The 15,094-nt window shown below is 34.8% G+C and overlaps 1 protein-coding gene, 1 long non-coding RNA gene and 1 pseudogene across 3 annotated transcripts in view; 2 read left to right on the top strand and 1 right to left on the bottom strand.

Annotated features, from left to right (window-relative positions):
- The window catches only part of LOC141454592 (uncharacterized), a 319,464-nt gene that overhangs the window by 61,272 nt on the left and 243,098 nt on the right, over nt 1-15,094 (bottom strand). The gene's annotated exons all lie outside the window — the stretch shown is intronic.
- The window catches only part of Nos (Nitric oxide synthase), a 229,640-nt gene that overhangs the window by 11,141 nt on the left and 203,405 nt on the right, over nt 1-15,094 (top strand). Inside the window, exon 1 of one of the 2 annotated variants that reach the window (XM_074128932.1) lies at nt 6,458-6,693. The exons of the other annotated variant lie outside the window; for it this stretch is intronic. Coding sequence (XP_073985033.1) covers nt 6,481-6,693 — 213 coding nt within the window. The 5' untranslated portion in view covers nt 6,458-6,480. Of the gene's footprint in view, nt 1-6,457; nt 6,694-15,094 lie in introns of those variants that run through there. 2 annotated transcript variants of the gene reach the window in all.
- On the top strand, nt 1,354-1,450 carry LOC141454838 (U6 spliceosomal RNA; annotated as a pseudogene).

Raw genomic sequence — 15,094 nt, 5'->3', positions numbered from 1 at the left:
TTGACCAAAAACGAAATCGTGTGAAGTGTTGCAAGTGCAAGGACGGTTTACAGCTGTTCCAGAAGAATCCGCAGGACTTTAAGCGTCGTTTCGTCACTGTGGATGAAACATGTGATGAAACATCACACTCCTGAGACCAAAGAACAATCTAAACAATTGGTTACCAAGGGGGAATCTGCGCCAAAAAAAAGGCGAGGACCGTTCCTTCGGCCGGAAAGATTATGGCGACTGTCTTTTGGGATTCGCAAGGAATAATCCTCATCGACTATCTGGAAAAGGGTAAAACTATTACAGGTGCATATTATTCATCGTTATTGGACCGTTTGAAAACCGAGCTGCAAGAAAAACGCCCACGATTGGCCCACAAAAAAGTCCTTTTCCATCACGACAACGCACCAGCTCACACCTCAGCAGTTGTTGTCGCAAAATTAATGGAAATAGGGTTCCAACTCGTTTCACATCCCCCCTATTCTCCAGACTTGGCTCCCTCGGACTACTATTTGTTCCCCAATACGAAGAAATGGCTGGCGGGAAAAAGATTTTATTCAAACGAGGAGGTGATTGCAGAAACGAATGGCTATTTTTCAGATTTGGACAAATCCTATTATCGGAAGGGATCAACTAACTAGAGCAGCGTTGGACGAAGTGTATAAGCCAAAAAGGAGACTATGTTGAAAAATAATAAAGGTTTACCCCAAAAAATTAAGTAGTTTTTATTTTTGCACTGACTTTTCAAACGACCCTCGTATCACTGTCAAATCCGACAACAAAACTTTCGGACAAAAGTTTGGGTAATACGGAAGTAACAATTCACTAAATCGATATTCCAATTCTTTTGGGTTTTATTATCGAAAACGGTTTCAAAGATTTTCACAAAAACTTGGTATAATAATTGTTTAAATTTAGATCCATTAAACTATTTATTTGAAGAATTATCCCTCAATAGTTTTTTCCCTCCTCAAAATAGTCAAAATGTCAGTTTAACGCATAACCTCAAAATAACATCTGTGCGTAAAATTCTAATTTTTAGGATTATATAATTTATTTATTTCTTTATTTCAAAAATGATACTACGAATGATTCTCTTTCAACTTTATTCTATCGGAATTAAATATTTGTTCAAAGTATATAAATTCAAGAAATTGAGAGATTAAAAAGAAGGTGTGAATAATAATATATAATAAAATTGTAAAGAAAGAATTGAATCGTTGACCGGAAACAGTCTAGATATGCCTTATATCCGGTTACCTCGTTAAAAATATTACCTTATATTATATTCATCTTTTATTTTTTCCGCTGTAGATACTTCGTGTATGAAAGTGTTAACATCTATTTGCGCATAATCCAGTTGGAATAACCATTTTCGGCGGTACATATACTAAAATTGGAACGATACAGAGAAGATTAGCATGGCCCCTGCGCAAGGATGACACGCAAAATCGTTAGTTTTAGGCGCCACGGTAGCCGATTGGTTAGAGCCGAGATGTGCAAAGCTAATATGCATTGTGGTACTGCGTTCGATTCCCGGTCTTAGGCCTTGGATTTTATTTAATGGTTAATATGAGAAATTTACAGTAATGTATGTTTGCTAGTCGCCTCCGTCCACGACACCTAATTTGATAGTTGGACGTAAAGCCCCGCCTGAAAAAATAGGCAATTACTTTACTTTTACTAACCATTTTCTTGATCCGGATGTAGTTCATGTAGAGTTATGTAGCTACATTAAGAACTTTTTTATCCTAGATCATTATACCGGAAGCTAATACCTTTGCATAGCCTATATTTTAGAATCTAATTATGGAAATATTAATTTTGATAGTAGGAAACATTTGTCAAGTTCAAATTTTGGTGGACAGTTCGAATTTTGCTTATGTTTTAAGGTCTTAGCGGGCAAAATTTATTGTCTGATTGAAACATTTGTACATGGTAGTAATTGATCGAAAAAGAAAATGCGAAGTGATTAGCAGAGATCAACTCAATATTCGTATTGAGAGGGCGGTCCGGTTTGAATTAAGACTGTTGCTCTTCATGAGGGTAACTGGTAAGTCTTCTCTTCAGAGCCGATTTGGATACTGAGTAGTCTTGGAGGATTCTGAATGAGACAAAAAGGACTGAATCTTTAGTAGTTGTGAAATATCTTTTATTTCACTTTACATTTCAATCTTTAATGTTTTTCAAAAAAGTATTTCTTCGGATAACTAGGGGGCAGGAGGTGCTAAAATGGCCAATATTAGTCAAAGCGGTGTGATATAATAGCATAGCACTTAATAGAAAAGCTTCCCTCAACTGGAAATGCCATTGTTCCTTTTATCCTGGAAAAATTAGGAGCCCATTTTGAGAAAATCTCCAAGAAAACTGGGAAAACCTTCTTTTTTTTGGCACTTCCGTTTGGGTGATATTCTCCGAAAGCTTATTGTATTACCTAGACCAGATATTCAATTGGAACTTGCTGTTTTATTTTGATTAGGTATGTTCTCTACATTTCAGAAATCACGCACTCACATATTCGAAATTCCTATCTCATTCTGACTTCCTGATTTCTACTACAGTACGAGGAGATAAATAGAAAGAGAAATAATAAAGTTAAGCGCCTAACAATTGCTGCATACGAAACGTAAACTAATTACACTCGTAACTTCCCTATCTACCAATTAATGCAATCAATTGCAATCGTTCTACCTTCATAATTATGCAAATTAAATAAAAGATGCTAATTTAAGAATTGTGTATATCCACTATACAGTAAAAGTTTTATGACATCTCTCTAGCTGTTATTACAGAGATACATATTTCACTTTATTAGATATGTGGCTATTCTCCGTATTTATGTTGCCCAAGGCGACAAATCTATTCCTGGTTTAAAACGATATTTTAACACGTTTCAACATTGTTAGTATTTTGGGCCGGATATTATAGTTTTGTAACAATCTCCACTTGAATTCTAGACTTTATTTTGAAAAAAAAACTCTGAAATTTTGGTAGCTAGCACTATGGCGGTCACTCATCATTACCTCTTCTTCTTGTTTGTTGAATATTAAATAATTGGATGCAGGAAAATAAGTTCACGAAAGGAAAATCGTGATAACTCGTAATTGACCACTTGTATATCGATTTATTGGCATTATTTAACAAGTAGAAAAGCTCCTAATATATTTATATTATCGTGACTTTTCTAGTAATTTCCACCAGCATATAAAGCGTGGAAAACATTTCAATTTGCAAGTTTTCTTTTTTTTTTTTTAGAAAAAGGTATGTAGAGGAGAGGTGGGGCAAATGGTTGCTTACCTTGAGTTGTAAACAAAAATTTTCTTCATGACGAAAATTTTGAAATAACTTAAATTCTAAAAAAAAAACAAAAAAGAAGTCAATTAAAGTTTCAAGATTCCGGAATTTAACAAATTTTTTAAAGGGGAGAAAAACTATTTAAGAATGAAGTTGGCAATAGAGGGGTTTGACATCAAAGTAAATGATCAATCATGAACCCTAGGCGATCTCATATAATCAATCCAAAGGTTTAGTTTTATGGACTGGAACAATCAATCAAATCAATCAATCAATCATTGTAATTTTCTCTATTTCTCCCAATATTATTCAGGTCTTCATTAAAGAGGAATATTAAAAATTAATTCAAAAAAATTGATATTGAAGTTAACCAAAAACAAATTTTATGAAAACTCAAGAGAAAAATTGCCTAATTGTTAGAGTAAAGCACTATCAATTTTCCTTATGAAACGGGAAATAACCTTGGCCTTCTTCTGACATTTTCTCGTGCATTGTGGACCAGAATAAGTTCTTCCGCTTCAATCGTTATTTTGATAAAAATAAAATTGGCATTTAATCTAGTTAACTTAAATTTCGTAACATAATCTAAGAACCATGTTTTTAAATCAGGTATAAATTTCAAATGGTTATTATTTCGTGAAAACTACGTTATAAGTAAAATCGTTAAACTTATATTTTGAAAAACATTATAATTAATATTTGGGTTAACAAAATGTTATGAAATTAGAGAGTTACAGGGTAATGATTATTATTATTTTTTTTTTTTAAAAAAAAGTAAGCTTTACGGTTTCATGAATCCAAAATTGGTCCTAATTGATTTTTTCCCCCAAATTCTTGCATCTATTTTTGAGATATCTTTAAAAACTTAGTTTTTACTCGATTAAAATTATTAAATGAAGGAAAATAAAAATTTAGCACGTTTAAAGAATATCATAGGATCTGTTTTCGAGAAAAATCTATAAGTCAATTCAGTGAGAGTCACTTCCGGTGGTGTGATTAAGAGTAAAAAGTGGTTTATCCGTTGGTGGTACACCTTACCTAATAATTTTTTTAAAAAAAACTTATTTGTTAAGTTACACCAGCGTCTAGGTGCGCCATAACTAAGTAACAATGACAATAACTGACACCACTACGAACTCACTAATTGAGGGGAGAAGTTACCCAGTGATAACACTCCCTAAGTCGTCTCCAGGATTAGCTACTCTCTTCAGAAGAGAGAAAATCGCGAGGCCACTTTTCAATCGTCTGGGAGAATGATCTGGATGGTAAATGGCGGACAAAAGATGGATTGAAATGAGTGTGCAAGTTCTGGATGAAAACTTTTATAGGCGAGTTCCTGCCAATCTGGACCTACAAACAGGGATTTACAAGTCGGTGTGGATAGTTTAGATTGGAAACATAAAATGGAGCTGTTTAACGATAGTGCGGAGAATTTCAGACTGAAGAGATTGAATTCTGTGAAGATTGGAGCGTTTCTTTGAACCTCACAGTTCAATACCAGTACATCCAGACGGGTTTTAGTATAGAATTGTAAATCAGTCGATTGTTATTAAGTGAAAGTTTTTGAACGTTGGTCTAGTAGTCTTTTAAGTAGTCGATAACGTCTGTTAACTTCAGTTCGTTTAAGTCGTGTGCGCAGTTTCCAAGTCAGTCTTTTGGCAGAAATATCTAATAATCAAATTTCGATTTCCTGCTTTGCTGACTCCATAGTGAGAGACGGAATGGCAATTTATAAAAAAACAAGGTCACCTTATCTGGGCACCTCGAAACTCAAAAAAAGAGATTATTTCCGGCGGGGATTTGCAATGTTAAAATAGTGAGAACAAACATCCACTCACAGCGGCCACTTTTTGAATCACTCTTGCTCAATTTCATTATTCGGTAGTCACGATTTGCAGTCATTTGCATGGAATCCATGCACACTCTTGGAGAACTATGTTAAAATTATGTGCTTGAACGTTATATGTGGTTCTTGCTGCCTTCATGTATTTCGTTTTCACTAGAGTTAATTGTCAAATCGAATCAAATTTGTGCCAACGCGTGTATAGTGCTCTCTCGAGTTTTTTTTTTTTTTCTATTATAAAACAACATTACACAGTGAACATTTATACAAATGGAGAGGAGGAAATGGAGAGTAATATGTAAAAAAGTTGCTCTTTTTTTGCAATGTAAAAACGGACAGAATAATTCCGTTCGCTTTATCAGCCTGTTATGTTGGGCGAATTCCAGCTACCTTGTCACGGTAAATGGCCGAGTCAGGTGATATTTGTCTTTGTAGATAGTGGGGGCTACCTACACTCTTGTCCTGCGGGCATTTGCTTAGAAAAATTTTCATCTTTACTAGTTCATCTGGAAATAAGATATTATTAATGTGCTTTATTTTTGTTCCTTTCTTTGAAAAAAATAATATGAATATTTTATTTGTGCCTTTAGTGAAAAACCAGTTTAAAGGTTTTCAGTTTTTTTCTTGAAAACCATATGTTCTTGATTTTTGTTCTTTGAGCTTCTTGAAATTGCGTGATTTCAGGAGGGGCATTTTTTGGCTTCAATTTAAGGTGCCATTTTTGTGTGTAGGGGGAAGGAATTTAGGTTCTATTTACAATTTGTGGACGGACTGCTTCTTTAAAATAAAAATATTCTACTAAAATTCTGAGTTAATTGAAAATACGAAAAGTATTGCTCACACACAGCTTTGCTTGAACATTAGCCTAGGGAATTCGCGTTGCCATCTTCATATGAGATATATTGAGGCTTTGTGCAGCCATAGAAGATCAAAGACTTCGTGGAGATCTTGGAGCTTGTAAGGAGAGGTGGATCTATCCTTCTAGACTGTCAAGGGAATGGTACAATAAACCTCTCTTAGGGGAACAGACCCTCCCTAGACCCTATAATAAGGGAGAACGATTTGTGTATAAAAGGAATAAAACAAATCTTGCCATTAATTTACTTTATTTGAGCTTTTTTTTAAAAAATAAAATTTCAAAAGAAAGAAAAAAAAAATATCATTGGATCTACTTCCGCTACAGACATCCACAGACAGCCGTACACCATCCTTTAACCGCTTTTATTGTTGAAGATACTCGCCACTAGTATTTTTAAAGAATGAATTGTGAATGGTCGGAGTGAATGAGAAGATAGAGAATTTGGAGGGAGTATATGAAAGAAAGCGCTTGCGCTGTGATGTAGTCAGAACAGACTATGGTCCATGCTGAGTGTGTTTGGTGGTTGGGTATACGTATACTGTTTGTGCCGCCAGTTAGTCTCGAGATGCACTCCGTCAATGTGAACAACATGTCTATACAACAACAACAACAACATCAACCACAGCAACAACTACTAAAGCCTATACGATTGGCCAATGTATCTACACAAGCCCAGTCGCTTGATACACTTCACTACAAGTGTCAACAGGTAGTCCAATCAAAACTGTCAAATCTCTAGTATTTTTCTACGATATTTCAAATTTTATTAAAAATATATTTAATTAACAACTAAATTAGGATAAAATAATTTTAAAAAAACAAAAACAAAATGCGTGAGAATCTTAAATTATTAAGAAAACAAAACAAAAAAAGGCACGTTCAAAATTTTGAGTTCATCCCCAAAAAATGGGAACAAAATGACGCACAAAATTTCCCACAACTTCCTCCTGAGACTAGTGTCCAAAAAAAACTCCTACTCCAAAATCTTCATACCCAACTTTTTTCTTTCTTCCTTCAAAGTCTTGCTTAGCAACGGTAGGACTTAGTTCCAAGTAATTTGATGTTTTTTTTTGGTACTTTTCTGGACAGAATAACATCAACGCATTCCAATGAATTCCATAAAATCCAGTTCTAAAGATTTTTATGTTGTTTTTAATTTAAAATATATTTAAAAAAATCTTTAATTGCTAAATTTTGGAGATTTTTCTCCCGCCAAATTTAGTTTTTCTTTTGTTCCCTCTCAAAATAACGCATCAGCAAATTTATTAGTTGCTGATGAAATTTTCTACTTCTAAAAATGAAAACATTTAGTTTAAATAGTAATTTTAAATGATTTATTGGAGAAAATTTTGATTTTATAATAAAATTGTACGGCATAAAATTTAGAAATAAGATTTTGGGGGGAGCAAATTGATATTAATTAGCCTTTCCCCTTCACACGAAAAGTTAATTAACTCTGGAATGAAATTTTTAAAAAATCCAAATAAATCCAAAAAAAAAAAAAAGGAAAACATTTTACGTTTTTAAGAAAAATTGTTGGAACACACTTCCGGAATAAATGTGAACAGCTGAAAAATTAAATACTATAGGCGTCCAAAAGTAGCGCAACTAGAAAAAAGTCCACTTCTCTGCTGATAGAAGCATTAGATTTGAGCTACCCGTGATGATTACTGTTTTAATTCAGCTAAGAAGCTCATTATAAAAATTGCTATGAGAAATATTCTGATTTAGAATATATACGCCTTGTGTAACTAGGTAACGAACATTAAATCACAATCCATAATAAACTTTTTCTTATATCATTAGGAGAATTGAGATTAATATCAGTCTTATCAAGATGGTAGACTGTTCTTCTTCGAATCAACCATTTTAACGAGATGTTTTACCCTTTTATATTAAGATCATTATGATGAGTGATTTCTGTTTTGTATTAATTTAATTCACGTCAAATATTTAGGGTGATTAACTCTCAGTGCATTGTTGGCCTCGGGACAACATTGTCCATCACTGGACAGTGGAACTGTAGAAGTCCCTAGGAAGTGAGAGATCTGAAGGGTAAAGCCACCACGGAATTGTTCCTTCGGCTTACAAGTTCATTGAATTTTAACCATCCACTGCGCTAACAACTGAGTTTATCCCTTTAAAAATTAAAATTTTTATACTCAAATTTATCTACAAGTTTAGTAAATCATTGCAGCCATATTGGAGAACATTAAAATCCCTACTGTACGAGTTACTTCCGGTAGAAAGGTTTTTTACCATGAAATTAAGGTCAAGTTAGATGGTAGCAACAACCAATTGAAATTTATCTCCTACAAAATTTGTTTGTAGATTTTGAGATATTTTTAATTCAAAGAAAATACGCAGAAAAATCGCTTTTCATAGATTCACTGGTCCACGGAACGCGGTTATATTACCTGTGAAAAATAAATTTTGGAAAATTTTGGTCAAATTCCTTTCTTTTTCTTCCGGTTTTTATAGCTAGCAGAATTATGGTTTCCTTAGATAATCCCAAATTTTTATTTATTTTTTATCTTGTGAGAGTTTTTCACTTTTATTTTAAATAATTTTCCTAAATATCTTAGTTTTACAGCCATTAACTTGATACAATCGTACATTCAAAATTTTGAGTTCATCCCCAAAAATGGGAACAAAATGACGTACAAATTTTTACTAAATTATTACATACAAATATTTTTTTTTTTTAAACTAAGATTTCTACTGAAACATTTAAATGGTTTCTAAATATTAAATTATAAAATAATAATAATAGTAATTTTCAAATGTATTTAAATTGGAAAACGCAATTCACAACTCCCAAAAGATTCCCTTGGGTATTTTACAAGAAAAAGTATTTTTTTTATTGTAAAAAATGAGATCTGCGAAGCTAATATACATTATGGTACTGGGTTCGATTCCCGGTCTTAGGCCTTGGATTTTATTTAATGGTTAATATGAGAAATTTGCAGTAAAGTATGTTTGCTAATCGCCACGATAGCCGAGCGGTTAGATGCTAGACCCGTAAAGCTAAGATGTATTGCGGTACTAGGCTATATTCCCCGGTCTATACCTTTAGTGGTTAATATGAGAAATTTGCAGTAAAGTATGTTTGCTAGTCGCCACGATAGCCGAGCGGTTAGAGGCTAGACCCGCAAAGCTAAGATATATAGCGGTACTAGGCTATATTCCTCGGTCTACATCTTTAATGGTTAATATGAGAAATTTGCAGTAAAGTATGTTTGCTAATCGCCACGATAGCCGAGCGGTTAGATGCTAGACCCGTAAAGCTAAGATGTATTGCGGTACTAGGCTATATTCCCCGGTCTATACCTTTAGTGGTTAATATGAGAAATTTGCAGTAAAGTATGTTTGCTAGTCGCCACGATAGCCGAGCGGTTAGAGGCTAGACCCGCAAAGCTAAGATGTATTGCGGTACTAGGCTATATTCCCCGGTCTATACCTTTAATGGTTAATATGAGAAATTAGCAGTAAAGTTTGTTTGCTAGTCGCCACGATAGCCGAGCGGTTAGAGGCTAGACCCGCAAAGCTAAGATGTGTTGCGGTACTAGGCTATATTCCCCGGTGTATACCTTTAATGGTTAATATGAGAAATTAGCAGTAAAGTTTGTTTGCTAGTCGGCACGATAGCCGAGCGGTTAGAGGCTAGACCCGCAAAGCTAAGATGTGTTGCGGTACTAGGCTATATTCCCCGGTGTATACCTTTAATGGTTAATATGAGAAATTTGCAGTAAAGTATGTTTGCTAGTCGCCACGATAGCCGAGCGGTTAGAGGCTAGACCCGCAAAGCTAAGATGTGTTGCGGTACTAGGCTATATTCCCCGGTGTATACCTTTAATGGTTAATATGAGAAATTAGCAGTAAAGTTTGTTTGCTAGTCGGCACGATAGCCGAGCGGTTAGAGGCTAGACCCGCAAAGCTAAGATGTATTGCGGTACTAGGCTATATTCCCCGGTGTATACCTTTAATGGTTAATATGAGAAATTTACAGTAAAATATGTTTGCTAGTCGCCACAGTAGCGGAGCGGTTAAGAGGCGAGACCTGTATCGTGGTACTAGGTTCATTCTCGGTCTCTAGGCCTTGAATTTTATTTAATGGTTAATACGAAAAATTTACAGTTAAGTATGACACCAAATTTGGTAGTTGGACGTAAAGCCCTCCTGAAAAATTAAGCAATTAATTTACTTTTATTGTTAAAAATGAAATCTTAAAAAAATACGGCGAACATTTTTAATATACCTAAATTAAATGTTTTCTAAGTTGATTCATCCAGTATAATTAATTCTCATGGGATTTCTCTCTATCTTTTCTTTTTTAAAATCTAAAACTGGGTAAATATCTTGAAGAGAACTCTTTCGGTTATCCTCGGAAGAATAAGTATTACGTTGGGGGTAAATTCTTATCCTGTTTTGAGGTTACTAGATAACGAAAAATTTATTCTTGCCAATTAATTTGAGTAGTAATTTATACAAAATAAGAGTTTCTTTTAAAAAAAATGTTACCCGATCATGTTAAGTGTGTAATTAATATATATTGTAACAAGAAAACAAATAGCGGTTAAACTTTTAACCCAAAAATATACATGTTTTGAATGATATTTAAAAGAAAACAGAAGTAAAAACAAGATCTATAGAACAGCGTGCATTAAATTGTATTTTATTCTCACCATAATGTGTTTGCAGAAACGGGAAAGGACATGTATTTGATCTTACTTTTGTATTATAAATATTAGGTATTCAAAATCATGGGCACATGCGAGCTCAACCCTTAAAAAAGAGGTATTACATTAATCATACAATGTTTTCTCGACACTTTTTCTTTGCAAGTTTTTTTTCTTTTTTTGCGTTTTATGCTTGAACGCGATGCGTCATTTATTTAAGATTTATACATTTACAAACACAAAAAACCATTGTTTGCGTTTACATTATAAACAGCTGTGTAAACAGTTTGGGAAAACTAAGGAAAAAACAAAAAACTACGTAATTTAAATTCTGGTATTTACCATAAAATTTTTTCATGCATTAACAATTTTTTTTATTTTTATTTGTATGGTGTGAGTTTTATTGTGTTTTTTTTAAATTTGAATTTCATTTCATAAATTTTGTTGACGTTTGATTTTTCTTTTTTTGTGTGCGCTTGCAAAAGTATATATGTTCTTGAAATTGAAAATTTGTGGTGTCTACACGCTCAGACGACTTCCTCCAAGTTATTTTTATTGTTGAACTGTTATTGATGTTTAACTGTTCGTTGCAACTTACACCCAAAAAATATGGTGAAAACGAATTTTGCGTGATAATTGATATAAACCAATTTTTGGTCTAAGTAGTTTTTTTTTTTAAGAGAAAATTTAGGAGACTTTTTTTAAAAAGAAAACTGAGAAAAGCGAAAAATTCATTTAGTAATTTGGTGTTTCCAAAGGAGAAATTTTGGAATTTTTTACAAATTCGGACTTAGAAATTTAACCCACACCTTTTATCATATGAACTAAGAAGAGCCGTATTTCTTGTACTTAATCGGAATTTTATGAAAAAAGAGTACCTACCTATTCTCCCAAAAATCCCTTTAAATGATTTTTTTGAATGATTCCCGGTCTTAGGCCTTGGATTTTATTTAATGGTTAATATGAGAAATTTGCAGTAAAGTATGTTTGCTAGTCGCCACGTTAGCCGAGCGGTTAGAGGCTATACCCGTTAAGCTAAGATGTATTGCGGTACTAGGCTATATTCCCCGGTCGGTACCTTTAATAGTTAATATGAGAAATTTGCAGTAAAGTATGTTTGCTAGTCGCCACGGTAGCCGAGAGGTTAGAGGCTAGTCCAGCAAAGCTAAGATGTATTGCGGTACTAGGCTATATTCCCCGGTCGGTACCTTTAATGGTTAATATGAGAAATTTGCAGTAAAGTATGTTTGCTAGTCGCCACGGTAGCCGAGAGGTTAGAGGCTAGACCCGCAAAGCTAAGATGTATTGCTGTACTAGGCTATATTCCCCGGTCTATACCTTTAATGGTTAATATGAGAAATTCGCAGTAAAGTATATTTGCTAGTCGCCACGGTAGCCGAGCGGTTAGAGGCTAGACCCGCAAAGCTAAGATGTATTGCGGTACTAGGCTATATTCCCCGGTCTATACCTTTAATAGTTAATATGAGAAATTTGCAGTAAAGTATGTTTGCTAGTCGCCACGGTAGCTGGGCGTTTAGAGGCTAGACCCGCAAAGCTAAGATGTATTGCGGTACTAGGCTATGTTCCCCGGTCTATACCTTTAATGGTTAATATGAGAAATTTGCAGTAAAGTATGTTTGCTAGTCGCCACGGTAGCTGGGCGTTTAGAGGCTAGACCCGCAAAGCTAAGATGTATTGCGGTACTATGCTATGTTCCCCGGTCTATACCTTTAATGGTTAATATGAGAAATTTGCAGTAATGTATGTTTGCTAGTCGCCACGATAGCCGAGAGGTTAGATGCTAGACCCGTAAAGCTAAGATGTATTGCGGTACTATGCTATGTTCCCCGGTCTATACCTTTAATGGTTAATATGAAAAATTTGCAGTAAAGTATGTTTGCTAGTCGCCACGGTAGACGAGCGGGTTAAGAGGCAAGACCTGCAAAGCTAATATGCATTGTGGAACTGGGTTCGATCCCCGGTCTAGACCTTGGATTTTATTTAATAGTTAATATGAGAAATAGTAAAGTATGTTTGCTAGTCGCCTCCGTCCACGACACCTAATTGGTAGTTGGATGCAAAGCCCCGCCTGAAAAAATAGGCGATTACTTTTGATTTTTATTTCTGAAAAACAAATTTTTAAATGAAAATTTTGGACCAAGACTAGAGCAATGTGGTTGAAAACTGCAAAGAAAATTCCATTTTCCATTGGAGCCATTTTTAAGAAAATCTTTTTTTAAAAAAAAAAAGAAAAAAAATGAATAATTTATTCAGTAATTTAGTATTTCCGGAAGTGGATCAAACTCGGAAATTTTGCATCACATTCAATCACCCTATACTTGCTGCAGTCCAGCCCGGCCTAGGCTTCCTTGACAACATTTAGCCATTGCTCTCTGCACTCTACTCTGCACTTTACTTTTCCAATTTTGTAACGCCCAATATGTTCAGATCGTTCTCCACATCCTGGGCCCATCGTCTTCTTGGACGTCCTCTACCTCTTTTGCCTTGCATAGTGGTTTAAAAGATCTCCTTCGGCATTCTATCTTCCGGCATTCTTACTACGTGTATATGGCCTAACCATTCTATTCTTCTCGCTTTAATAAACTTCACAATATCACACTCTCCGTACAGTTCACACTCGTAGAGCTCAATATTTTTTCTTTTCCTCCAATCAGCTCCCTCGCATTCAGGATCCATATATCTTCCCCGGCATTTTTCTTTCGAAGACTTTCAACATTTTCATAGTTCAACCGTACATAGGGTCCATGTTTCGGAGATATAAGTCACGACTGGTCTAATTAATGTTTTGTACAAGTTTATTTTTTTGTTTTTCGTGACCATAATGGCCGAATGGAAGAGTTTGAAATTAGCGAAGTAAGCTCCTGTTACCCGGTTACCGGCCATAATCCTTTTGTCTACGTCAGACAAACGACTTTAACTTTTCGAGGCAATATCCTTCCATCCGCACTTCATAATAATGTATGGAAGGCAGTGATGTCCGAAAAAAATAGGTTTTTGGTAAATGGTATCTCTCTCTGTCATTCTCACTCACTCAGTTTTGGGTGTGTTTTTTTAAAAGATAGAGAGAACAAAATATCGATTGAAATATCGATCTGCAAAATAGAAATTCGATTAAAAGCAGCACTTCTGGGGTACAGATGTTCTCTCTTGTTATAGACAATACTGTCTGCATCACCAGTCAGTCAACTGTAAAAAAGCTCCTTGAAAGAACCGGAAACTGGATTCGAACTCGAGATCTCCGCTTAGAAATCCAGCAAGGCTAACCACTTAGCCAAACCACCTTCCCAGCCAAATTTATTAAACATTTTTACCTCAAATAATCTCCTACATTCTTTCTAGCTCATTCACTAAAAAAAACCAAGCGATGCTTATTAAATAAATTTCTTATTAGTTACCATATGCAAGTAGGGTATTCCAATTTACCAAGAATAGGAATAAAGAATAGGGAAATATTTTACCATCCTCATTGGTTAGGAAATCCGGCAGAGAATATATCCACCACCACTTATTGCGGGAACTTGTCTGCTTACCAACCATAAAAAAAGTACAGTTATCATGCTAAGTAGGTACATTAGAAAAAACTACCTCAATACCAAACTCTTGTAGCTAAAGCACAAGAAATCCTATTTATTCCAACTTCTTCCCTTAAAAAGGGATAAAAAAAAATATGTACTGGTTTTATCTCAAACCCTTTTATTCCTCCTACCAGTTACCATAGTGTAGACAATTCTCTTGGCGATGTTTACATATTCAAATTGTATTGAAAGTTTGGGAAATCGCTCTAAAAGCCAGTTATCTTCACTATTTATAGTGTTCCAAATATAAAACAATTTCTTGAAAAGTGTCGTCACAGTTTTTCTCCAATAAGATCAATTGTTTTTGGAGGGAAGGGTTTTAGTTCAGTGGTTTCCCGCCTACAGGATTCCCGCATAGACAGTCCTAGTTTGACTGCAGCTGCTGGGCCCTTAGAATATCTCTTTCTAGGAAGAGTTTCTTTCAGCTCATTGTCGAGAGACTGGCACTGTAGTTAGAAATAAAGCTCCGGGCGCTAATAACCTCAGATGTTATCTGCAAAAAAAAGAGAGAGATAGTTATTCTCTGAGATTAAAGATTTCAATAAACGTTCTGTCCAAACTGTTAGTAATATCTTCGGCGACAGCCTAGACCAGCGGCTGCCAAACAATTTTTTGTTCATCGAGATCTAATAAAATGTGGCAATTTTCTTCTCGAGCCCTCTTTAAAAAAAAAAACACGCGTTTCTTAAATGATTTATTTTGACAAAATCACTTTCTTTTTTTTCATAAATCAATGAGAAAGGATGACGCATGATTGATGGCGCTCATCAAGATTAGCAATGTTTGAAACGTACTGTGTTGAATTGAAAGAGAAAGACTAATGCACATTGGTGGG

This window comes from Rhodnius prolixus, unplaced genomic scaffold (assembly GCF_049639745.1).
Source record: "Rhodnius prolixus isolate KJV_2025 unplaced genomic scaffold, Rpr scaffold_9, whole genome shotgun sequence".
Classification (NCBI taxonomy): Eukaryota; Metazoa; Arthropoda; class Insecta; order Hemiptera; family Reduviidae; genus Rhodnius; species Rhodnius prolixus.
Note: the sequence above shows the minus strand (reverse complement) of the source record. Positions and strands in the feature narration are given on the sequence as shown.